The 27,276-nt window shown below is 33.8% G+C and overlaps 1 protein-coding gene across 1 annotated transcript in view; it reads left to right on the top strand.

Moving 5' to 3' along the window:
* CWC27 (CWC27 spliceosome associated cyclophilin) overlaps positions 1 to 27,276 on the top strand; it is a 220,447-nt gene that overhangs the window by 600 nt on the left and 192,571 nt on the right. The window contains exons 2-7 of the mRNA XM_024753101.1: positions 9,771 to 9,867; positions 19,139 to 19,251; positions 21,475 to 21,618; positions 23,580 to 23,678; positions 24,289 to 24,392; positions 26,071 to 26,140. Of these exons, the coding sequence (XP_024608869.1) occupies positions 9,771 to 9,867; positions 19,139 to 19,251; positions 21,475 to 21,618; positions 23,580 to 23,678; positions 24,289 to 24,392; positions 26,071 to 26,140 (627 nt within the window). The remainder of the gene's footprint in view (positions 1 to 9,770; positions 9,868 to 19,138; positions 19,252 to 21,474; positions 21,619 to 23,579; positions 23,679 to 24,288; positions 24,393 to 26,070; positions 26,141 to 27,276) is intronic.

Raw genomic sequence — 27,276 nt, 5'->3', positions numbered from 1 at the left:
TTTTTTTTTTTTTTTTTTTTTTTTTTGCTTAATTTGGAGATCGCCTTTTCTCCATTTGTTCTACAATCCTTTATTGAATGCCTACTAGGCACCAGGTGCTGGGGATATAAAGATGGATGGATAAAACCTAGTTGTTGCCCTAGAAGAGCTAATGGTTTAGTTTGAGAGGCAGGCAGGTAAAGAAAAACCTTATATGTTTGGTAGGCGTTCTAATGGAGAGAAGAGCATATTGCTTTGGTAGTACTGAGAAGTTAGCAACTGGGAAAGTAGGGAAAGGCTTCATGGATGAAGTGCCATTTGAGCTGGTCTTTGTCAGAGAAAGTGGGGAATGGAAAATGTTCCCACATTAGAATGAGAGAATAATTTCCTGATTGATTTTGATGGTCAAGGTATGTCAATTCCTATTCAAAGTGTTTATATGCAGTATGAGGCAGTCAATAATGTAATAAGTATCACTTGAATTCTTGAACTGGGACCTAGTCTGTATCACACACAAAATATGATGAACCAGCGTAATGGAGAAAATAAAATGAGAATGAAAGCATAGAGGTGAATTAGGATAAACTGAATTTGTATCAGATACAATTATGTTGCAATCTTGTTTATTTACATTTTGTAATACAGTGAGAGCAGTTTGAAAACAAAAGCAAAAATGCTGTAAATGATACCCCCAGCAAACATTTTAGTGGGTTTTTTGGGCAGAGCAATTCTTTCAGTTCTGCTGTTTGCACTTTTCCCCCTCCTCACTCCTACCCTACATCATTGTGAAAACCCAGAATATCTATCTCTTACTTCCAAATGTTTCTTGAGAGTGATATCACCCCCAGTTGATAAACACTGGTAGAGATAGAATACATTGCCCATCCTGCTAGGCAGGAAGCTCACACTTGTTTTTCCTTTCTGTAGTATACTCTAGCCTGCTCAAATGGCATTTTAGCAGAGAGGGCTTTCCTATCAACTCTCTATAATACAGCAAACCTCATTCGTATCCTGCATTCCAGCATTCCCTGGCCTCCTTAACCTCTTTAGTTTTTTCTCCAGTACTTTTTTTCTTTTTCAGTACTTATTTTTTATTGTTGTATCGTCCTCCACTACTCTCGCCCATGGAATGAGCATTATGAGGGCAGAGACAGACATCTAGAATGGTGCTTGACACATGGTAGCAGCAGTTCAAATATGTACTGAATGAATGGGTGGATGAATTAATACTGTATTTCTCTTAACTTCTGAGAAGTACAAAGCATCAGTGAGTTTGAGGTTATACTTCTACTGTCAAGGGCAGACTTATTTGTTTTACTCTGGAGGAAGATTCAACATGGTCATAAAGATGAGAAGCTTTAACAAAGATATATGCCTGAACAGAAATCTTTCATTCAACAAATATTTACTGAGCACCTAGCATAGGCCAGGCTCTATGCTAGGTTTTAGGGACACAATGGAAAGGAAAACCAGCATTGTCCCTATTATCAGAGAGTAAGTTGAGTGAAATATACCGTGGTGAAATAATCATGCAAATAAGTGTATGCAAACTGTGGTGAATATTGTCCTTCTGAACAGAATTGGGCTGAGGGAGAATATGAGGCATAGCCCAAGTTTTCCTTCAAAACAAGTTTGGGACTTTTTCCAGCATAATAAGACTGATTGAAGACATTGAGGCTTCAAAATTTTGTACCATAGAGAGCATGGCAAGAATTTTGGCCTGGAAGGAATTTAAAGCAGATGTAATAAAAAGTTTCCTTAATGAAATGTTTGTTTAGTGGCTGTACTGTCTAATGCTACATTAGGTACTGAAAGGATTCAGAGATATTCCAAATATGTGGGACAAAATTTCTCTCTTCAAAGAGTATAGTATCAACTTGGGAAGTAATTGACACATTATACCGGTGGTTAACCCCTGGCAGTAGTCTGTAAATATGCTGTGTTATGTTATAACTCTGGCCTTTGAGGATGAGGCACAGAAATGTAACCCTTGACAGAAGTTTTCTTATCTACTGAAAATGAAATTTCCACATATTATGATGATTTAATCTGAATTTTATATTAACCCATGTATTTATTCTTAAGAGACATTTTATTATCAAAGTATTGTCTTACTTGTAAGCTTTAAGAAAAAGAGCCACTGATGCTTGACATAGTAGTTATGGCTAATGGGAATGCATGGCCAAAGGAGGAGCCATGTGCCTTTTTTTTTAATTCAGTAGTTAATCTTCTTAAAAGATTAAGAAAACTTGGTAAACAAGGTGGCCCAACCATATATGCGTTCTTTTTACTGGGAATAAGTTTCCTGTGGTCAAAAAATTTTATAAGAATAATATTTACAACAATAATAGCTATCATATTTTGAGCATTTACTATTTGTCAGGTACTGTTCTAAGCAGTCTGTGTATAATAACTCATTTTGTCCTTACAACGAACCTATGAGGATATTATTATCCCTGTTGTTTTTAATTGAAGTATATGTGACATACACTATTATATTAGTTTTGTGTTACAATATAATGATTTGACGTTTGAATACATTGCAAAATGGTCACCACAATAAGTCTAGTTACCACTTGTCAGCATATAAAGTTAATACTATGTTATTGACTGTATTCTCCATGCTGTACATTTCATGCCCGTGACTTATTTATTTTTTAACTGGAAGTTTGTACCTCTTGATCCCCTTCACCCATTCTACCCACTCACCTCCCACCTACTTCCACTCCTTCTCTCCTCTGGCAACCATTTGTCTATTCTCTGTATCTAAGAGTCTAGGTTTTGTTTTGTTTTGTTTGTTTGTTTTGTGTTTTAGAGTCCATATGTAAGTGAAATCATGCGGTATTTGTCTTTCTCTGTCTGACTTATTTAGCATAATACTCTCAAGCTCCATCCATGTTGTGGCACATGGCAGTATTCCTTTCATTTTGTTTTGTTTTTTTTTTTTTTGGTTACAATGGTAAATTTTATGTTATTTGTATATTATCACAATTTAAAATATTTTAAAATTCGAAACGCTTCCACCTAAAAAAAAATAAAATCTACCTGATAGTGTTGTTGTGAAGATTAATAATAGATGAAAAATATTTATGATTTGTGGGCTTTTATTAATTTGCATTATATTTTAATTAAAGTTTACACACACACACACACACACACACACACACGAAATGTGTGAAGTGCTCAAAGCAGCGCATAGTAAGCAAGCACTGTGTGAGTGTACAGCGTGATTACTGCTCTGTAAATGTGTCTGATTCCCCAGCTGGGCTGTGAACCTTCGAGGACCCAGACTGGCTCATCCACCTCTGCCTCCCTGGGACCCAGCACAGTGCCTGGCATATACTATAACAGCAACAACAATCAATAAGAACAAATAGCAAAATAATAGCTAGTATTTACTGGGTTCTTACCATACACCAGGAATCATTGCAAGTGCTTTACTTACATCAGACCATTTAATCCTCGCAGTAATCCTATGAGTTATGTTCTATCATAATTCCCACTTTACAGAAGAGGAAGCTGAGGCCCACAGAGATACAACATTTGATGCATCAGAGGACTTAGGCGGCTTATGACCCGCTGTGACAGCATCTACTTTCTGCACCTGCCTGGAATGTCTCTTTGCCATTAAAGTCGTCCTCATCCTTCCTGCCCCAGCCCAGGCACCATCTGCTCTCATCTATCCCTGACTCTCCTTCCCCCACTCTTTTTTTTTTAACATCTTTATTGGGGTATAATTGCTTTACAATGGTGTGTTAGTTTCTGCTTTATAACAAAGTGAATCAGTTATACATATACATATGTTCCCATATGTCTTCCCTCTTGCGTCTCCCTCCCTCCCACTCTCCCTATCCCACCCCTCCAGGCTGTCACAAAGCACCGAGCTAATATCCCTGTGCCATGCGGCTGCTTCCCACTAGCTATCTACCTTACTACGTTTGTTAGTGTGTATATGTCCATGACTCTTTCTCGCCCTGTCAAAGCTCATCCTTTCATTTTTATGGCTGAGTGGTATTCTAGTGTGTATCTTCTTTATATTCATCCATCAATGGACACTTAAGTTGTTTCCGTATGTTGGCTATTGTGAATAATGCTGCAGTGAACAGAGGGGCACATATATCTTTTCTAGTTAGTGTTTTCATTTTCTTCGGATAAATACCCAGAAGTGGAATTGCTGGTTAGTACAGTAGTTCATTTTTAATTTTCTGAGGAACCTCCACACTGTTTTCCATAGTAGCTGCACCAGTTTATATTCCCACCAACAGTACACAGGGGTTCCCTTTTTTCCACATCTTTGCCGACACTTGTTATTTCTTATCTTTTTAATAATAGCCATTCTGTTGGGTGTGAGGTGATACCTCATTGTGGTTCTGATTTGCATTTATCTGATGATTAGTGGTGTTGAGCATCTTTTCATGTGCCTATTGCCCGTCTGTATGTCTTTGGGAAAATGTCTATTCAGATCCTTATACCCCTTTTTTAATCAGATTGTTTTTATGTTACTTAGTTGTATAAGTTCTTTTTATATTTTGGATAGTAACCCTTTATCAGATATATAATTTGCAAATATCTTCTCCCATTCAGTAGGTTGTATTTTCATTTCATTGATGGTTTCCTTTGCTGTGCAGAAGCTTTTTAGTTTGATGTAGTCCCATTTGTTTATTTTTCCTTTTGTTTCCCTTGCCTTTGGATCAGATACAAAAAAAAAAAAATTGCTAAGACCAGTGTCAAGGAGCTTACTGCCTATCTTTTCTTCTAGAATATTTATGGTTTCAGGTTTTATATTCAAGTCTTGAATCCATTTTGAGTTTATTTTTATATATGGTGTAAGATAGTGGTCCAGTTTCACTCTTTTACTTGCATCTGTCCAGCTTTCCTAGCATAGTTTATTGAAGAGACTCTCCTATCCCCATTGTGTATTCTTGCCTCCTTAGTTGTAAATTAATTAACTGTGTATGTGTGGGTTTATTTCTGAGCTTTCTATTCTGTTCCATTGATCTATGTGTTTTTTTATACCAATACCGTACTGTTTTGATTACTATAGCTTTGTAATATAGTTTGAAATCAGGGAGCATGGTACCTCTGGCTTTGTTATTCTTTCTCAAGATTGCTTTGACCAATTGGGGTCTTTTGTGGTTCCATACAAAGTTTAGGATTATTTGTTCTGGTTCTGTGAAAAATGCCATTGGAATTTTGATAGGGATTGCACTGAATCTATCGATTGTTTTGGGTAGTATGGACATTTTAACAATATTCTTTCAATCCATGAGCACAAAATATCTTTCCACTTATTTTGTGTCTTTTTCAGTTTTTTCATCTATGTCTTATATTTTCATCTATGTCTTAATTTTTAAAGATCATTTGCCTCCTGGTTAAATTTATTCCTAGGTTTTTTGTTTTTGGGGTTTTTCTTTTTTTTTTGATGCAGTTGTAAATGGGATTCTTTTCTTGATTTCTCATTCTGATAGTTTATTATTACTGTATAGAAATGCAGTAGATTTTTGTATATTAATTTTGTGTCCTGCAATTTAACTGAATTCATTTATTAGTTCTAACAGTTTTTTGCTGGAGTCTTTAGGGTTTTCTATATAGTATCATGTCAACTGCAAATAGTGACAGTTTACTTCTTCCTTTCCAATTTTGATGCCTTTTATTTCTTTGTCCTGCCTAATTGCTGTGGCTAGGACTACTGGTACTATGTTGAATAAAGGTGGGTAGAGTGGGCACCCTTGTCTTGTCCCTGATCTTGGAGGAAAAGCTTTTAGCTTTTCACCATTGAGTATGATACTAGCTGTGGGTTTGTCATATATCACATTAATCACATTGAAGTACATTCCTTCTATACCCACTTTGTTGAGACTTTTTATCATAAATGGATGTTGAATTTTTTCCAAAGCTTTTTCTGCATCTATTGAGATGATCATATGATTTTTATCTTTCATTTTGTTAATGTGGTGTTATACATTGGTTGATTTGTGGATTTTGAGCCACTGTTGCCTCCCTGGGGTAAATCCCACTTGATCATCCTGTGTGATCCTTTTAATGTATTGTTGCATTTGATTTGCTAATGTTTTATTGAGAATTTTTGCATGTATGTTTGTCAGGGATATTGGCCTGTAACTTTCTTTTTTTGTGGCGTCTTTGGTTTTGTTATCAGGGTAATGCTGGCTTTGTAAAATGAGTTTGAGACGGATAGGTATTAAATCTTTCTTGAATGTTTGGTAGAATTTATCAGTGAAGCCATCTAGTCCTGTACTTTTGTTTGTTGGGAGCTTTTGATTACTGATTCAATCTCCTTACTAGTAATTGGTCTCTTCAGATTTTCTATTTTGTCATGATTCAGTCTTGGGAGATTGTATGTTTCTAGGAATTTATCTGTTTTTTCTAGGTGGTCCAATTTGTTGGCATATAATTGTTCAGAGTGTCTCTTTGCTCCTCTGTGTTTGAGTGGTATCAGTGGTATCAGTTGTAACTTCTCTTACATTTCTGATTTTATTCATTGGAGTCCTCTCTTTTTTTTTCTTCATGAGTGTGGCTAAAGGTTTGTCAGTTTTGTTTATCTTTGCAAAGAACTAGCTCTTAGTTTTTTATTAGTTTTATTGATCTTTTCTATTGTTTTTTAGTCTCTTTTCATTTATTATTATTTCCTTCCTTCTACTGACTTTGGGATTCACTTGTTCTTCTTTTTCTAGTTCATTTATGTGTAAAGTTAGATTGTTTTAGATTTTCTTGTTTCTTGAGATTGGCCTGTATTGCTATGACCTTCTCTCTTAGAAACACTTTTGTTGCATTGCATAAGGTTTGGTGTGTGGTATTTCTTTTTTTAAAATTAATTTTTATTGGAGTATAGTTGCTTTACAATGTTGTGTTAGTTTCTGCTGTGCAGCAAACTGAATCAGTTATATATATACATATATCCACTCTTTTTTAGATTTCCTTCCCATTTAGGTCACCACAGAGCATTGAGTAGAGTTCCCTGTGCTATACAGTAGGTTCTTATTAGTTATCTGTTTTACACATAGTAGTGTATATATGTCAATCCCAGTCTCCCAGTTCATCCCACCCACTCCTCCCCACCTTGGTGACCATAAGTTTGTTCTTTACATCTGTGACTCTATTTCTGCTTTGCAAATACATTCATCTCTACCATTTTTCTAGATTCCACATGTAAGCAATATTATACAATACTTGTTTTTCTCTTTCTGACTTTCTTCACTCTGTATGACAATCTCTAGGTCCACCCATGTCTCTACAAATGGCACTATTTCGTTCCTTTTTATGGCTGAGTAATATTCCATTGTATATATGTACCAAATCTTCTTTATCCATTCCTCTGTCGATGGATATTTAGGTTGCTTCCCCTTTTGTTGCATCCCATAAGGTTTGGTATGTGGTATTTCTGTCCCTAGGTATTTTTTAATTTCTCCTTTGATTTCTTCAGTGATCCATTGGTTGTTCAGTTGTATTTTTAATTGAAGTATTGTTGATTTACAACGTTGTGTTAGTTTCAGGTATACAGCAAAGTGATTCACTTATACATACAAGAGCAAGTCTCTTGGCATCATTTTTCCAATAGCATTTGCTCACTTTGTGTCTCTGTGTCACATTTTGGTAATTCTTGCAATATTTTAAAACCTCCACCAGGGAAAAGATTATGACTTGCTAAAGGCTCACATGAGGATTGGCAGTTTTTAGTAATAAAGTATTTTAAAATTAAGGTTTGCACATTGTCTTTTTAGACATAATGCCATTGCATACTTAATAGACTACAATATAGAGTAAACATAACTTCTATATGCACTGAGAAACCAAAAACTTTATGTGACTCACTTTATTGCAATATTCATTTCACTGTAATGGTCTGGAACCAAACCTGCAATATCTCAGAGGTATGCTTGAATATGAAATGTTCAATAGGCAAATCCATAGAGACAGAGAGTAGATTAGTGGTTGCCAGGGGATAGGAAATATGGAATCTTGTCTAGGTTCTCTTTAACAATAGAACTTTATTTCAAGTATACAAGGGGATAATGAGGTAGGAAGGACATTTGTTATGTATACTGTACTTCTAAGATTGGGATATATATCAGGCCTTGTGGAAAATCAAAACGTGTTACACAGTGTTGTTTTAGATAATACAATCTGAGGTAGAGGGAGTTACTCAGCCTCTCATTTTGCATCCCACATGTATATTTTCCAGGAGAATGAGAATCCACTTGGATTGGTGTGTCACCATTCAATATGGAGAATTTCTTTTGGGTGTTGTTTCATGCCAAGCCAAGTTAGAAGGCCTTTCTCATGTCCAACCAATATATGAATGCTTTTGACTTAGGCACTTTTCTCTACTCAAATCAGTTGTGGCCAGAGTAACTTGGGGATTTATTTTGTGACATGTGGCAGGGCCCTAGAGCTTGATGGGCTGTTTTTACAGTATAGTGTGGAATTTATGGTGAACTTTGTGGAGGCAGTACAGGGAGATAGAAAAGGCATGGGCTTTGCAGCAGACAGCCTTTGGCTTAAATTGTTCACCATGAGACCCTGGATAAATTTACTTTATCTGAGTCTGTTTCTTCATAAGTATAATAGGAGTAATGATACCTATCTTGTAGGTGAGGATTAAATGAGGTAGGATATGTAAAGTGGCACAGAAGCTAACACCTGGAAGGCACTCAACAAATGTCCCTTCTTTTTGTAGAGGAAGTGTAATGGATTGAGAAAATCATGCACATTTGCATTTTTAGTTCTTTTATATTTCTTTAAGGGTTAAGAACCATTTTAAAATCTACCACAGTATAGATATTTTCACCTCTTCCACTCCCATGGAGCATAATTGTAAGAGAACTATGTAGCCAGTAAAACCCCAAAAAGATACAATAAATTCATCAATGTTACATAAATTATGGCAATTAATTTGAGCTTCTGAAACAGAAACTGAAAGGCAATTATAGCAAAAGTGATGGTGATGGTCATATATCATTGACCATTGATCACAGATTGACACTGATCTACTTTGGCACACTGTGGGGCGGGTGTGTGTGGGGAGTGATACTAGAGAAGTTGGATTCTAGCTGTGCCACAGTGTTCAAATTTAGAGCTTTCCGTTCTTTTTGGTTATTTGTGGTTATTAATAAGACTGTTATGAGTTGTCTCCTCCTGTGGGCTCAGTAGGGATTTTGGTTGCTGCAAGATGGCTGGTTGCACCAAGGAGTAACTGCCTTCATGAGCTATGGAAAGAAGGCTATCAAAGGATTCCATTTACCGTAGATGGTAATTTTAAGGCACACCATTTTAGTATTATACAACCCAGAATTAGATTAAGAATGTTCCTTTGTAAGTTAGGAATGGCGTGATTTTGAATGAAAAAGTAGAGTGTTTATATGTTGAAAGGTAATTGTAAAATTGTCCTACAGTGCTGTAATTTCATGGGATTGTTCTTTAATTTCTTAATTTGCTACACCAATTTTATTGGAAGAAATGCTGTAGAACACTTTTTAAATTAAAACAAGTTTATATTACTGATTTTTAAATGAATGAGGTTTTTTCTGTGATTCAAAAACATATATGCTATTTTTTCTTAAAGCCAAAATTATTTCTGAAAATGGTATTTGAAAGGTATAAATGTACAGTGACTTGTACTGAATATTTGAAATTTTTTGAGTATAACAAAAACCAAGCAAAGTTTCTAATTTTTATTTTAAAATTCAGTAGTGAATACTTTAAGTTGAGCAGCCAATCAACTCATCATTAAGCAAAATGATAATTAACATAGTGGTTTTGTATGCTTTCTACAGGTTTTATTGAAAACTACAGCTGGAGATATTGACATAGAGTTGTGGTCAAAAGAAGCTCCTAAAGCTTGCAGAAATTTCATTCAGCTTTGTTTGGAAGGTAATCATAATTCTTGAATTTTATTCTGTAGGAGAAATTTTGTTAATTTAAAAATAAACTGCAGGGACTTCCCTGGTGGTCCAGTGGTTAAGACTCTGTGCCCCCACTGCAGGGGGCATGGGTGCAATCCGTGGTCAGGGAACTAAGATCTCACATGCCACACGGTGTGGCCAAAAATAAATAAAAATAAAATAAAATAAACTGCAGTGTATTTTTCCATAACATTGAAGACTGGTGTTAAATAGTGGTAATGGATGCTGGGAGTAGATATAAATGATACCATCTTGAGCTGTGTGTCAGGAAATGGAGAGAGGAGATAAAAATCCTTCCCCCCAATAAATCTCTATATCTTTTTTTTTTTAATCTTTATGTCTTTAACAGAGATATTTATCTCAGCAAATAATACTTTGATCTTTTTTGATCTCCTTGGCTGTTTTCACTTCTTTCTTTCATCCTCTAAATATGGGTATTCCCTAAGATTGCCTTTAGTTCTCTATTGTCTTTACTCTTCAATTGTTACTTCCAACCAAGTGACTGTCAAATATAGAATTCCAGCCATTTCTCCTCTTTTGAGCTCTAATTTATATATCTAATTGCCTAGTGGACTTTTCTACTCAAATCTTCTACTGTCAGCTACAACTAAACTGATGAAAACCAAATTTACCAGTTTCTTCCTCAGACTGCCTTGACTGTCACCAACGTGATTGTAATTGCCTTTTACCTGGTCTTGCATTTTCTCATCTTCGATCTCTTTACCCTCACATTTATTCATCTGGTATTTGAATCCTCAGGCAGCTTAGCTTCCTTGCTTTCCAACTTTATTTTTCATTGCATATAACCACATGGTTTCAGTTGACTATTATCTTTATTTCCTGAGCAGTTCTTTCCCATTTCCACTCATACCTCCTTCATATCCTGAATCTTCTCATATCCTCCCTCGCCTTTTTGGAATACTTTCCCTTCTCTTCTTTTTCTACTCAAGTCACTTTTTTTTTTCTTTTTGGCTACACGGTCTGACTTGTAGGATCTTAGTTCCCCCACCAGGGACTGAACCCTGGGCCCCAGCAGTGAAAGCACTTGAGTCCTAACCACTGGACCGCCAGGGAATTCCACCACTTTTTAATGTCTATTCAAAATTCTACTTTCTCCACAAAGCCTTCCAGCTAGCTTTCAGTGATGGTATTATCAATGTCACTAGTAACTCTTAGATTTGAGTAATGAAGTTCAAGGTATAAGAAAACAGCACTTTGAGTCAAAAGCAAGATGTGAAAGAGCATACAAAATAACCAGTAGTATGGTACAGTGAGAGTTCTCCAAATAGATAACTAAACAAGCAAAATTACCAGGGGAAGATTTAAGGAATAAAACCACCCAGACCAAAACAAAAACAACCGCCTCTCCAAAACAAAAAATAAATCGAGCTGACAAAAAAGAAAAAGAGAAAAGAAGACATCTGTAAAGACCATTATTAATAATTGCTATGGCAGGCAGGAAGGAAATTGAATCAGACAGGCAGTTCAGTCAGAGAAGCCTCAAATAACTGTCAACAGAGCCGAGAAACACAGTAGACACTGAAAAGTAAGACTTGTTTCTGGAAAGAAGTTTTGAGGAATCAAAAGCTCAAATTTTACAGAAGAGTGAAAGTACAAAAACATTAGAAAGAATAAATGGTAAATTATAATCCATGACCAGGTGAATGGAAGAAACAGAAAACATCTGGATATAATATAACAATGAAAGAAGAAATAAGGTTCTTAAGTTAGGTGATGATGAAACAATTACAACATTAAAAAATTATTTCCCTATTTATGAGAATACAATAAGAAAGAAAAAAGAACAGAAAAATAATAAGAAAAAATAATTAGAACAATTCTTTTAATTGAATAGGTGAGAAATAGAATTATTATTGCAAAGGCTAACAAGAAGCCTGAGAAAACTAATAAAGCTCCTAAATGAATAAAGTCAAGGTTTTAAAATTTTAATTCAGAGAACCTCATTTTAATTCTCTGATTGTATGATTTAAACAAGTGATGATATTTCTAGATCTTGTAATGGTCATATCAATATTTTAAAAAAAGGACATGATTTCCAAAATTAAAAAGCAAATAAATAAAAATGAGCAAGTGGGAGCACAGCCTCAGATACTGCTCTTAACTAAAATGGTGTTCACAGTTAAAGGGAAATTCTTAGTATTTTTTTTCCAGCTTTACTGAGGTATGATTGACAGAAATTGTATATATTTAGATTATACAACATGATTTTTTTAAAGGTGTACAATGTGGTGACTTAATATATGTATACATTGTGAAATGATTACCACAATCAAGTTAAGTAACATATCTGCCACCTCACATAGTTACCTTTTTGTGTGAGTGTATGTGGTAAGAACATGAGATGTACAAATTTCTAGTATACAATACAGTATTATTAACTAAGATCACCATGTTGTGCATTGGATCCCCAGAATTTATTCATCTTATAACTGAAAATTTGTATCTTTTTGACCAACATCTTCCCATTTCCCCCATCACCTCCAGCCTGTGGCCACCACCATTCTACTCTCTGTTTCTATGAGTTGAACTTCTTTAGATTCCACATATAAGTAGGAATATACAGTATTTGTCTTTCTGTGTCTGGGGGGAGTTTTTAGTTTTTATGAAAACAAAACATTTACAGTTACACAGACTTAACCTTGGATTTCAGGTCTTTGTAGGATAGATAGGTAAACATTTAAAAATGAGTGAAAATTTTAAAAAATTGTAAGTTTAAAAAGTAGGTTAAAAAAGAAGAGAAGGAAAGGGAAGCTTGTTATCTTTGAAAATGTTGTTAGTTCTTCTGAAGAATGAGGAAGGAGAAGAATTTTAGGTCTGAAAAACAAAGTGGGGAGCAGAAAGAGAAGTAGATAAGAAAATCCAAATTTTTATACTTTATGTGACTATTAACTCCTGTGAAATTTTACCTCAGCCCTGTCTCCTGAATGTCCGTGCTTCATCAGTTATCTTTTATCGCCTTCCTCCTTTAACAAGAATTTTAATAATTTTTTAGAAGTTACAAACGTAAGTATATAGTAAGAGATTTAAAGAAATATCTTACAAAACTAAAATGTTTGTTTAAAAAAACCCAAGAGGCTAAAATAGAGAGCTCACAAAGGAGATTTAAATAAAAAGTTATTAATGGTAATATTTACAAAATTAAACACAAAACAAAATTCTAGAAGAACCAGATATATATGACTTTAAAATGCAAATATATATTCCTGTGTGTATTAATACTTGGGCAGAAATATAATTAGTCAAAATATGTCATGATACCCATACATTGTACAGCCAGAAATAAAAAACATAATGACAAATAGCAGACTCATGGCATCCGAATAGAAACTTCATTTCCTATTTGAGGTACATGTAAATTTCTTTTTTTCAATACTGGAGAAAATTCAGGAGGATATTATGAACACACATAATGAGATAATAAAACCCCTTCAAAATACTTATGGGAATGATGCATAAACATTTAAGAAGGACGTCAAACATTATTGCAAGCAGGAAGATCTTTTAAGCACATGGTAAGCTGTAACTATAAATGCATAGTTCAACAGTGATTATTAATAAATTACAAGGAACTGGAAATAATGGATATGGAAATTATTTGGAAATTTGCAATTCTAGGCACAATAGAGTACAAAATTTAAGGTGTAGAGAAATTATAGAAAATTTCTACCCAATATATGTAGTAGTATAATAATTTCATTTATCCAACAAGAATATAATTAGGAAAATAAAGGAAAGCTTAAAGTTAAAATCCAACATCACTGAAATACTTGTTAGGAAATAGGAAAAAAAAATAAGATGGGTAATTTTAAAATTTGAAAGCACAAGTAATAAAGACCTCTTTCATGTCCCCCTTCCCTCATATCTAATAGATCTCTGAGCCTTATAGATCCTGCTTCCTAGAGAATTCTTGAATCTGTGCCTCTCAAAATAAGCCATAGTCAGGTCTTGACTCTTAGGACAACAGTTGCTCTCTCTCTCTCGCTCAACCTTGTTACTTCCAATCAGTTCTCCATTATGGAGTTTAAGTGATCCTTTGAAAAAGTAAATCTGATCATGTGCTCAAAAACTGTTGATTGCATGCACTATTTACAATAGCTAGGTCATGGAAGCAACCTAAATGCCCATTGACAGATGAATGGGTAAAGAAGATGTGGTACATATATACATTGGAATATTACTCAGCCATAAAAAGGAACGAAATTGGGTCATGTGTAGAGATGTGGATGAATCTGTCACAGAGACTGTCATAGCAAAGTAAGTCAGAAAGAGAAAAACAAATATCGCATATTAACGCATATATGTGGAACCTAGAAAAATGGTACAGATGAACCCGTTTGCAGGGCAGAAATTGAGACACAGATGTAGAGAACAAACGTATGGACACCAAGCGGGGGAAAGCAGTGGTGGGTGGTGGTGGTGGTGTGATGAATTGGGAGATTGGGAATGACATGTATACACTGATGACTAATAAGAACCTGCTGTATAAAAAAATAAATAAAATAAAATTTAAAAAATAATAAAAAAACTTGATTGCATATTATGGGCATAAAGGATTATTTTTATTTTTTGATACAGACTCAGGTAAGTATGCAAATTTGAGTATGGATTTGTAGAATTTAAGTGAAAATATTAAAGTCTGACCTCACATTTGTTTTGACCTTGAAAATTTAAAGGTTGCCTCCACATTATCTTATTTAATCTTCAGAACAGCACTGTGAGTGAATTTATATTATTAGTTTTATAATGAGAAAATTACATGTGCAGTATGATGACTGTAGTTAATAATACTGTGTTGCATATTGGGAAGTTGCTAAGACAGTAGATCTTAAAAGTTCTCATCACAAGAAAAATAATTTTGTAACTATGTATGGTGATGGATGTTAACTAGTTTTATTGTCCGTGAACATTTCACAATATATACAAATATTGAATCACTATGTTGTACATCTGAAACTAGTGTAATGTTATGTGTCAATTATATCTCAATTTAAAAAAAGAGAGAGGAAAGAAAAGAAAAAAAAAAGAAAGAAAATTGAGTTTAAGGTTGCACAGCTAACAAGAGGCAAGGCTCAGAATTCCTGACTGCTATATACATTTTTAATCAGAGTAAATGGTTACTTAGGGATACAGGAGAAATACTTGTAGACTTCTTGAGTTTTATAGTTTCTGGTTTGTAACCAAGGAGAACTTGTCTGTACTGGGGAGTTCTTGTGAACATAGCCTAACAGCTCTTCACTGGGAGAAGCGATTGAAAAAAATCCATTAATCTTCCTTTCTGCTTCTTCCAATCCATCCTATGTTAAGATTACAGATTACATTTTTTAAAATGTGGGTTTTATTTCCAGTTATAGCTTGCAAATGTAAATAATTATGAGGGTGCCTGCAAGCCACAGTATTATAGTATAGTACTTCATGAATTATGATAAACCATAGTCATGTTTTGACTAATAAAGTATCACAAAGTACTCATGCAATTGGTGTTTTATGAATTATGTCAGTAATTGTATCATTACAGTGTCTGGCCCACAGTAGGCACTTGATAAGTATCTGTCATTGAATGAGTTGGGTTGGTTCAGTTTCAAGTAATAGAAGACTCAACTCAACTCAAAATTATTTAATTAATGAAGACATTTATCATCCTCTTTGATAAGAAATCTGGTGTCCAGAAGTTCTGCAGCTCAGTAAAGACTTTAGTGAACTATGCTCTTTCTCTTTGCTTTGCATTCCTCAGCATGTGATTAAATTATGACTATGCTCAATAACTGAATCCAACTCAATAATTAGGAGATCACATATGATCTCTCTTGTATGTTTATAGCTTCCCATTAATATATTTATATATAAATATAAGTAATTTTCTTCATTTAGCAAACTTACTGAGAGTCTAATTGGACTCATGTATTGTGTTAATTTATTTATTGAAAATTTCTTGAGGACGGTGCATTGATGGTGCTAGACCTATAATCAGTGAGTAATTTTGATATATCTTGGGTTTGTATGTTGTTTGTATAAGTTAATTTTCTATGGGGAGAAGAGGAAGAATTAGGAAATAAGGTATTTATCTCTATGAGGGTTTCTCAATCTCCAGGACTGTTGACATTTTGAGCCAATAATTCTTTGTTGTAGGGGCTTCCTGTGCTTTGTAGGATGTTTACCAGTATCCCTGGCCTCTACCTACTAGATGCCAGTAACATCTCCCATGTGTGAAAACCAAATATTTCTAGACATTGACAAGTGTCCCCTAGGGAAAAAATTGCTGCTTCTCCTCACCGCAGTTGAGAACCACAGATCTATACCAAAACTCTCCAATTTTTATTTTGAAAACTGTAATCCAGAGTTTAAGAGAATCCTGAAAGTAGATACGAAACAACCACTACCATGGTTTCTATAGAAATTGTTCTGTTTTGAGTAGATTTTTTTTTTTTTTTTTTTTTTTTTGCAGTACGCGGGCCTCTCACTGTTGTGGCCTCTCCCGCTGCGGAGCACAGGCTCCGGACGCGCAGGCTCAGCGGCCATGGCTCACGGGCCCAGCCGCTCCGTGGCATGTGAGATCTTCCCGGACCGGGGCACGAACCGGCGTCCCCTGCATCGGCAGGCGGACTCTCAACCACTGCGCCACCAGGGAAACCCCTTGAGTAGATATTTTATAATATGGAAGAAAAGATTTTGGTTTAGGAGCCTATTTAACGTTCTGGGGGAAAAAATCTTGTGACTAGTTGTATTTACTCTGATAACTATAGATACACTTAGTTTTAGGCATTGATAAATTTTTCTTTTATTAAAGTATGGTTGATTTACAATGTTGTATTAGTTTCAGGTGTACAACAAAGTAATTAAGATATATATATAGATATAGGTAGATAGATATTCTCTTTCAGATTTTTTTCCATTATAGGTTATTGCAAGATATAGTTTTCTGTGCTATACATTGGTCCTTGTTGTTTATCTATTTTATATATATAGTAGTGTGTATCTGTTAATCCCAAACTCCTGTTTTATCCCTCCCCACTCCTTTCTCCTTTGGTAACCATAAGTTTGTTTTCTATGTTTTCTATGTCTGTGAGTCTCTTTCTGTTTTGTAATTAAGTTCATTTGTATCATTTTTTAGATTCCACATATAAGTGATATCATATGATATTTGTCTTTCTCTGACTTACTTCATTTTATATGATAATCTCTAGTCCATTCATGTTGCTGCCAATGGCATTATTTCATTCCTTTTTATGGCTAATATATATATATATATGTGTGTGTATATATATATATATATATATATATATATATACACACACATATATATATATACCACATCTTCTTTATCCGTTCAGCTGTTGATGGACACTTAGGTTGCTTCCATGTCTTGGCTATTGTAAATAATGCCGTATGAACAATGGGGTGCATGTATCTTTTCAAATTTCAGTTTTTGTCTTTTCTGGATATATGCCCAGGAGTGGAATTGCTGGATCATATGGTAACTCTATTTTAAGTTATTTTAAGGAACCTCCATACTGTTCTCCATAGTGGCTGCACCAATTTACATTCCCACCAACAGTGTAGGAGGGTTCCCTTTTTTCCACACCTCTTCAGCATTTATTATTTGTAGACTTTTTCATGATGGCCATTCTGACTGGTGTGAGGTGATACCTCATTATAGTTTTGATTTGCATTTCTCTAATTACTAGTGATGTTGAGCAACTTTTTATGTGCCTGTTAGCCATCTGTATGTCTTCTTTGGAGAAATGTCTATTTACATCTTCTGCCCATTTTTGATTGGGTTGTTTGTTTGTTTGTTTATATTGAGCTGTTTGTATATTGTTGATATTAATCCCTGTCATTCTCATGTTTTGCAAATATTTTCTCCCATCCTGTAGATTGTCTTTTCACTTTGTATATGGTTTCCTTTGCTGTGCAAAAGCTTGTAAGTTTGATTAGGTCCCATTTGTTTACTTTTGCTTTTATTTCTTTTGTTTTGGGAGACTGACCTAAGAAAGCATTGCTATGATTTATGTCAGAGAATGTTTTGCTTATGTTCTCTTCCAGGAGTCTTATGGTGTCATGTCTTCCATTTAAGTCTTTAAGCCATTTTGAGTTTGTATTTGTGTTTGGTGTGAGGGAGTATTCTAAGTTCATTGATTTACATGCAGCTGTCCAACTTTCCCAATACCACTTGTTGAAGAGACTGTCTTTTCTCTGTTGTGTATTTTTGCCTCCTTTGTTGAAGATCAATTGACCATAGGTGTGTGCCCTCTATTCCTTTCTCTTGATCCATATATCTGTTTTTGGGCCAATACCACACTGTGTTGATTGCTGTGGTTCTGTAGTATTGTCTGAAGTCTTGGAGAGTTATGCCTCCAGCCTTGTTCTTTTTCCTCAGGATTGCTTGGCAATTCTGGGTCTTTTGTGGTTCCATATAAATTTTAGGATTATTAGCTCTAGTTCCATGAAAAATGTCATAGGTAATTTATAGGGATCACATTAAATATGTAGATTGCTTTGGGTAGTATGGTCATTTTAACAATATTAATTGTTCCAGTCTAAGAGCATGGGATATCTTTCCATTTCTTTGAATCATTTTCAGTTTCCTTTATCAATGTTTCATAGTTCTCAGCATATAGGTCTTTCACCTCCTTGGTCAGGTTTATTCCTACATATTTTATTTTATTTTTTTATGTGATTTTAAAAGGGATTGTTTTGTCAACAAAAGAAAAAACAAAAACCACATGATCATCTCAATAAATGCAGAAAAAGCATTTGATAAAATTCAGGATCCATTCATGATAAAAACTCTCACCAAAGTGGGTATGAAGTGAACATATCTCACCATAATAAAAGCTATTTATGACAAACCCACAGCCAACATAATACTCAGTGGTGAAAAACTGAACGCTTTCTTGCTAAAATCTGGAACCAGACAAGCATGCCCACTCTCACCACTTCTATTCAACATAGTATTGGAAGTCCTAGCCATAGCATTTAGACAAGAAAAAGCAATAAAAGGTATCCAAATTGGAAGGGAAGAGGTAAAATTGTCATTATATGAAGATGACATGATACTCTATATAGAAAACTTAGACACCACACAAAAACTATTAGAACTGATAAACAATTTCAGCAAGGTAGCAGGATACAAGATTAACATACAGAAATCTGTTGCAGTTCTTTACACTAACAATGAAAAATCAGAAAAAGAATGATAAATTCTTTTTATTTTCTTCCAGCATATTATGACAACACCATATTTCATAGAGTTGTACCTGGTTTTATAGTCCAAGGGGGAGATCCTACTGGTACAGGGACTGGTGGAGAGTCTATCTATGGAGCCCCATTCAAGGTGAGACTGAATATTTTTTATCTATTTTCAAGTCAGCTTGGATTGCTTAATCAAAAATGATTGTGCCCCATAGAAGAAAATGCATTTTACATTAGTGCACAAAATCGGGTCTATCATATATTTAGGATTATACAGAATAAGAGCAACACTTACCCCATCAAGCATTCTTTCTAAGTTGTCTTGTCACAACGTTTTACGCTAGATTGAATTCAGATGGAGCTAAAGGTGGTAGTGAGGAAAATGTGAGTCAGAAAAAAAGACTATATAACAGATTTCCTGATATCTGACTGTATCTGATCTCGGCAACTTTGTATGTGTAAAACATTTCTAGAACATTGCATATGCCATCCTATTTTAAAACATTTTATTTAACACTGTATAGAATTTATATTAATCTGCTTGAACTGCTATAACAAAATACCTCTGACTGGGTGGTTTAAACAATAGGAATTTATTTCTCACAGTTCTGGAGGCTAGGAAGTCCAAGATCAAGGTGCTAGCATACAGTTCTGTGAAGCTTCTCTTCCTGGCTTACAAATGGCTGCCTTCTTGCTGTGTCTTCACATGGTGGGGAGAGAACATCCTGGTGTTTCTTCCTCTTCTATTAAGGGCACTAGCCCTACTGGATTAGGACTTCACTCTTGTGAAGTCATTTAACCTTTTTCATCTTCTTATGGGCCCTATCTCCAGTACAGTCACATTGTAGGTTAGCGCTTCAACATATGAACTATGAGAGGACACAATTCAGTCCATAGCAGAATTCATTTTAAATTGTACACAATAGACCTCTATAACACAAAATGCATTCTGTAACAAGAAGTCAGAAGGGGAAACAGAAGGAAGAAGCAACATAAAAGTTAGAAGAGGTGTGGCTTTTAATCAAGAATAGGTCAGTGTTTTGTTAACTGCCAACATAGATCTAAAAAGAAAAAAAGAGTTAATGTCATAATTAAGATATAAAGGATAACAGGGGGTTCAAGTAAAAGCTAAAAGCAGGGTTATTTATTAATCTGATGGTATCAATATTATGTTCTTTTAATGAGTAAGCATCAATAGCTCTTAAAATATGTGAATTTTTAAAAACTTCAAATTTATACTAATAAGATAGAGTATCTGGAATTTCCTTTAATTTTATACTGGGTTACTGTATGATTCTTGAGAAAAATACTTGAACTGTTTGCTTTAATTTTCATATGATAGTGGCCTTAGAGCATGTGAAATGGTTATAAAAGAGTCTCAAATGTCACTGTTAGACTATTTTATATTTTACAAAATTGAGATATCTCATTATTTTAGAGCCTCCATCTGGTAGGAAGCATTCCTTTATTCTATTATTTGGTTTAACAGAATAGCTCTTTGTGACAATTCCTTTCTAAATTGAGATTTTTGCTCATTATATTCAAATGATACAGATATCTTGGTAAGTTTTTCAATTAGGTCATTTTTAATACAGTATCCAGAGTTATGATCCTTTGAGTTCAAATCCCTTGAGATGAATTTATTAAGGAAACAGAACTTCCTTTCTGAAAAACATTGATTACATAACATGGCTGTATTATAAATGAGTCTAGTATCAGGTCTTCTATTAACTAAGAGACTAATGTATATGTTATGTAACCCTACCCTAGCAAGAAAACCACCTTAGAATGGCTTGCTCCTGCTCTTTCGAAAACTGTCAAGTGGGACCAGTGCCAGTTCAGAGAAGATTCAACTTAGGACTTTAAAAAACACAGTGAAGCACATAACATAATCATACTAGATTCCTTGAATTAAAAAATAAGAAGAAAACAATTGTTTCATGACATTTAGAATGGGGTCAGGAAGGGAATAGTTGAAGACTCTGTAATGATTCAAAAGTAGTTATCCTGGAGAAAAAAAATAGAAGGGTCTAAAAGCTTAGATGGCTTTGAGGGATGAGAAGAATAGGGAAATGACTCAGAAATCCATTCCACTTGAGTACCCTTTCTCTGTGTAAGTAGTAAGCTTTCCACAAAATAGGCTAAATTTGTGGCTGAGTATATTTAGAAGATACTTACAGGCTAGTGAAGTTTAATAGAATTGAAGGAACCGTAGATATTGGATTTGATTATATATGAAAATCAGTTAAATAAAACTTCAGCATTTTTGGTTAGAAATTGTATGGGACCTTGCTTGTTAGCTGAAATATGAAGGGCCTTATAACTGAGGACATTCACTAAATCTTTTTTTTTTTTAATGCTTCAGGATGAATTCCACTCACGGTTGCGTTTTAATCGGAGAGGACTGGTTGCCATGGCAAATGCTGGTCCTCATGATAATGGCAGTCAGTTTTTCTTTACACTGGGTCGAGCAGATGAACTTAACAATAAGCACACCATCTTTGGAAAGGTTCGTATCCAGTTATCTTAAGCTTCTATGATATATATGATCAACTTATCTAAGAGCTGCCTTCATAAAAATATTCCCTAGGATATTTATTTATTATTTCTAAAAATGATGGAATACTGTATATTCCTGTTATAATAAACTATGAGGAACCACCTGAATTTTTGTGTGTGTTTTTCAAACAAGTCATTGGTTTTAACTTTAAATTTTTCTGTTTTCTAAAATTGTATTAATGGTATTATTAACTATTACGTCACTCAGCTGATACTGTTTTAAAATTTTTAGAAAGACACCTAGGTAATAACATTTAGTAGTTTACAGTTTATTTTGTTAATGATGAATTCCCTTCAGTTTAAAGTGGAACTTGTGTTAACATTAAAACTTTTTTTTTTTTTTTTTTTTTTTTTGTACGCGGGCCTCCCACTGTTGTGGCCTCTCCCGTTGCGGAGCACAGGCTCCGGACGCGCAGTGGCTTCAGTAGTTGTGGCTCGCGGGTTCTAGAGCACAGGCTCAGTAGTTGGGGCACATAGGCTTAGTTGCTCCACGACCTGTGGGATCTTCCTGGACCCGGGATCGAACCCATGTCCCCTGCATTGGCAAGTGGATTCTTAACCACTGCTCCACCAGGGAAGTCCCAACATTAAAACTTTTTACCTGAAATATTACTTTGAACAATACCTATTTAATCCTGCTTACATTTAACATCATATCAGAGATTATCATTTCCATAGAATTTTCAATAGTTTTCTTTAAAAGGGATTCTGAAGATTTTTTTTTCTCATGCTTCTCCCTTTTCATAAATATTCCAGTATTTTCCCAGATAGTTTTATTAAGTCTTAGGCGTGTTAGACATCACTAGTGCATCAGCTCCCTCTGCTGGTTCAATAAGAATGGTTTCCCCCATCCTAGACAAAAGATGAAAAGGGAAAGAACACACTTAGCACAACTGGAAAACTGGTATTATTTTAGAACTTTTGAGAAATGTTGAATAAGAGGAGTCATGCCAAAAACATGCAATACAGTATTGTTGCTTAATACTTAACGTGGATTAAGAAATATGCATTGGCGCATTTGAGCCACTCCAACACAGGTTGTCTGATGTTCACAGATTTTCCTTCCTATTATTTACAAAAAATAAGTATATAATAAAATGAGATTTATGTTGCCATTCTGCACCACTGTTTACAATTGATGTTATATAACTTACACATTAGAGACAATGTATAGCATAGTGGTTACAAGTCAGAATGGCTGTCATTGTCGGCTGTATAACTTCTTTGAACCGCAATTTTCTTATCTGGAAAAGCAAGATAATGATAGTACCTACTTTTAGGAGGTTTTGAGGATTAAACGAGATAATGTCTTTTTTAAAAATTCCATTTCTCTTTTATTTGATATAACTTCCAGGGCTTAGAAGTTATCTGGGTTATATTACTCTTTCGTAACCTTACTAAAAGTAAAACAAACCAAAAGTGGAATCATTGGATGTTCTGTATAGGATTCCCTGAAATATGTATTTAGGCCACTCTAGCAGACATGGGACGACCTCTAAAAACAATTAACTTTATCTCTTTGGAGAATGCCTTTAATAATGTCTGCAGAGCACTTACCACATTGTCATTGTTATTTGCTTGTTCTACCCTATTCTAAAGTGTAAATTTGTTTATAATGTTTGAACAAAAAGTAGTCATTCAGAAGGAGGTTATTTGGCATTATATTTTTAATAAAAACTGACATTAAATATATATTGGAAATTTCTCAGAAATCTTACTGAGGGATTAAACTTCATCAATGCCTTTTCCCCTTAGGATGATGTTGCTTTTTTATACTATTTAATGCATATACTCTTACATAACAATATGAAATTCCCTTTCAGTTATTTAAAAAATATTTTCAAAAGTCCTCCCTTATTTCAAAGAATGAATTTACTATTTTTCAATTAAATTTTCTTTTTTATTTGTTAGATTACAGGGGATACAGTATATAACATGCTGCGACTGACAGAAGTAGACATTGATGATGAAGAAAGACCACGTAATCCACACAAAATAAAATGTTGTGAGGTAGGAGCATGATTATTATGAGATACATTACTTAAATTATCACTTAAGAGAAATTGATTATTTGTATTGTTAAATTATCAGATGAAATTAACATCACTACTTAGACTTTATCTCTGTAATTTAGTCACAGTTTCTGATTAAGAATTTTTTTAATTGAAGATTTCAAATTCAAAGATAAAACTTCAGCTGGTGATCCAATGAGTGTAATACTGGACTCATAATGGAAAGCTGGATGAATTAGGTTTATTTAGCCCAGTGAAGTGATATCTTAGGTAATTTAAGAGTGATTCTTCATTGAGGAAACAAGGACCTTAGAGCATTTGATTTGGAGTCAAAATACCTGAGTTTGTCTCTCTTACTATGTGTTATGTTTTCTTGAATATTTTTCCCTTTTGTAAAATAGGGATAAAATACCTTTTACTTAATAGCATATTGGATTACTGGGAGAATCCAGTGAGGCCATGTAAGTGGAAGTATATATCATTATGCTTGTAGTGGTTATGTGAGGAAAAATTATAGACACTAATGGCAACATAATTAAATATTGGTTTTAAGTTTTTGTGAAATTTTATAAAATTGAATCATGTTTTCAAAACATTTCTTTCCATAGGTTTTGTTTAATCCTTTTGATGACATCATTCCAAGAGAAATAAAAAAGCCAAAAAAAGAGAAACCAGAGGAGGAAGTAAAGAAGTTGAAACCCAGAGGCACAAAGTAATAATCAGAGTAGAAAGATTTTCTCCTCAGCTTGAAAAGCAACACTGATTCATTTAGTTCACTTTATTTCCTTTAGTAACAATTGTTTAGTAGTGAGGGGGAGGTCAGTTTGGACCAAGAGGTACTATCTAAATTATGTTGTGTGTGTGTTTTTCTAAATGTACATTTCTTATATTCAAATACAATATATAACTTTAAAAACTTAAGGTAAATAAGTATTGTCTGAGATGTCCATATGAAATCTGTGTTAAAAAGTAGGTAAATATTTATGATCACTACAAGACTTATTTATGTAAATGAGTTATTGAGAAATTTTTTTTTGTTTTTTACTTGTTTTTCCATTAATATATGCTCAGGATAAAGAACTTGGAAAGTGAAGTATGAAGGATATAATGACCACCTAGTTACATTATTTAACTTTTCACTCTTATTTTTTGGTGCTATTAAAATAATCTTATTATAAATATATTTAAACATAGAACTGTTTCTGTATTATTTCCTAAGGATAGTTTTCTAAAAATAGAAATTTCTTCTTTTAATAAATTTCAGTAATTTGTGAACAATATTCTTTACATTATTTTGTCTATTTTATTAAAATAGATATCAGAGAGTTGGATTTCAACTTTTTTACTGAACTGTAGCATCATATTAGGGATTTTATTGTACTTATAAGTGTTAGAGTCAGACAGTTTTAAGTATAATACTGCCTACCCCAGTTATAAGAAGCAAAGTTTATTAATCTTTCTGAGCTTCAGTTTCCCCATCTTATAAAATGGAGATTTATAATACAACACCTGGTTATAATGAAGATTAAATGAGAAGGGGAATTTGAAAACACCCAATAGTGTAGGTATTTAATATATATTCATTTCTTTTCTTGATATCCTACAATGTAAGTAAGTTAAGTTGCTATTATTAAACTGTCACATATGAGCGAGACACTTTAATAAGCAGTTGATATCTTGTGGCAAAATAACTTCTTATACAGCTTTATATTTGATTTCCTTTTATTTTTAATTATTTATTTTAACTAATTTATTGGTGAAAGGTCACTGTCACTATATTCAGATATAATATTCCATAACTGTGATTTATCTTGATAACAAGCCCAAAAGTTGGATGTTTTTGTTTATAATTCATAGCAAATATAATAGGGATGATGTGGTAGTTATTGATTATATCTAAGTTTTGAAATGAAATTCCTCTTTTGTGGCCAAATCTTTTATTTTTCCAATATTTGAAAGGAGAGTTTTAATAACTTATTATTTATCTTCCTTGTGATATATTAATTTGAAGGCTCAAAAAAGACAAACTTGATTTTTCTTCCCATGTACCATTTGGTTAGCTAAATTTATTGCTTTTTTTGACAATTTTGTTTAACTTATTAATTTTAAAATATTAAGATTGTTTTGGCAGACACTAGATAAATTGCTTCCCATTTGTAGTACTCTAAGAGTTATATGTTTATTAGTTTTTTAGAAATCCCCATTTTGCTCACCAGTTTTGGTAAATATAAAAAGCTTTAATTATTTCTGTCATGCTTGACTTAGTGTATTTAATGGTTCTATTGCTTTGAAAGTAGGATATTTATAAGTTTTGTTTAACTTTTTCTTCCTAAATTTTCTTTCTTTAATTCTTTTTTCCTTTTTTTTTTTTTTTCTTTATTTCTGATCAGAAATTTTAGTTTACTTTCATTTGGAGAGGAAGCTGAGGAAGAAGAGGAGGAAGTAAATCGAGTTAGTCAGGTAAAACTCTTAATTTGCCCTTTGTTCTGAATTATAAAAGAGATTAGGGTCTATATCTCACTCATTTTTTAATCTCCTGTTATACATAGCACCGCATGTTTTACATGGTACACATTCAGTAAGTGTTCATTGAACCAATTCATAAAATGATTAGTGGTCCGTAATATTTGCAACTTCTGAGATGATTTGAGATAGTTTTTTTTTTTAATCTGGCATTTTTAAAAATCAGTTACAACTAGAGTTAAAGAATGATTTAATTTTGTGATTCAGATTTTAATTATGCTTGGTTTAATTGGATTGCCAGATGATTTTGTAATTATCATTACTGTAATAAACAGTGACAGACCAAAGCTCTTGTATTCATTTTAGTATTATTTATATGTATTTAATCATTTCATTAATTCTCATCACAGCTCTTTAAGATAGGAATTATCATTCCCATTTTACCTATGAATAAATTAAGGTATTAATAGGTTGTAATTTGCTCAAAGTCAAATAACTAATAAGTAGCTAGAGCTGGGAGTTGAACCTACATCTGTCTCACTATAAAATCCATGTCTCAAGATTATACATTGCCTCCTGTCCTTTATCCCACCAATGCTCGCCATAGGCCTTTAAGTATGGTTTTCCTCAATATCACTTTCATCACAGTACTCATTGCTGAAACACCTACAGTGCCCCACCATTTTTTAAAGCAGTGATTCTGACAAATATGCCCCAAGAAAATCATCTTCAAGGGTTTTTACTCCCCCAAATTTTCGTATGTTTCTTTTTTTTTTTTATATGTCTTTCTTTCTTAAAAATTAGTGAACACTGAGACCTAAAGGATAAGATTCAAAGTCTTTACTGTAGTATGTAATTAAAACTCTGTAGCCTAGTACTACCTTACTTGCTTGATGTAGTCACCTGTTTCTTACTGACACTTAAAATAGCATCGACTTAAAAGTACATTATTTTTACCCTTATCTTTACTTCTTTATCCACATGCTTCCCTCATCGTTGAGCCTGGTTTTGGTAGGCTAATATTGGGCATATAGTAAGCACTCTATTTATACCCCTTGCATTAAAACTGAATTAAAATGGACATGTATAAGAAATATTTAGTCTTTTTTTTTTTTTTTTTTTTCTTTTTTTAT

Source organism: Neophocaena asiaeorientalis, unplaced genomic scaffold (assembly GCF_003031525.2).
Source record: "Neophocaena asiaeorientalis asiaeorientalis breed wild unplaced genomic scaffold, Neophocaena_asiaeorientalis_V1.1 scaffold399, whole genome shotgun sequence".
In the NCBI taxonomy this organism is placed as follows: Eukaryota; Metazoa; Chordata; class Mammalia; order Artiodactyla; family Phocoenidae; genus Neophocaena; species Neophocaena asiaeorientalis.
The sequence above is the reverse complement of the archived record's forward strand: the minus strand, read 5'-3'. Positions and strand labels throughout refer to the sequence as shown.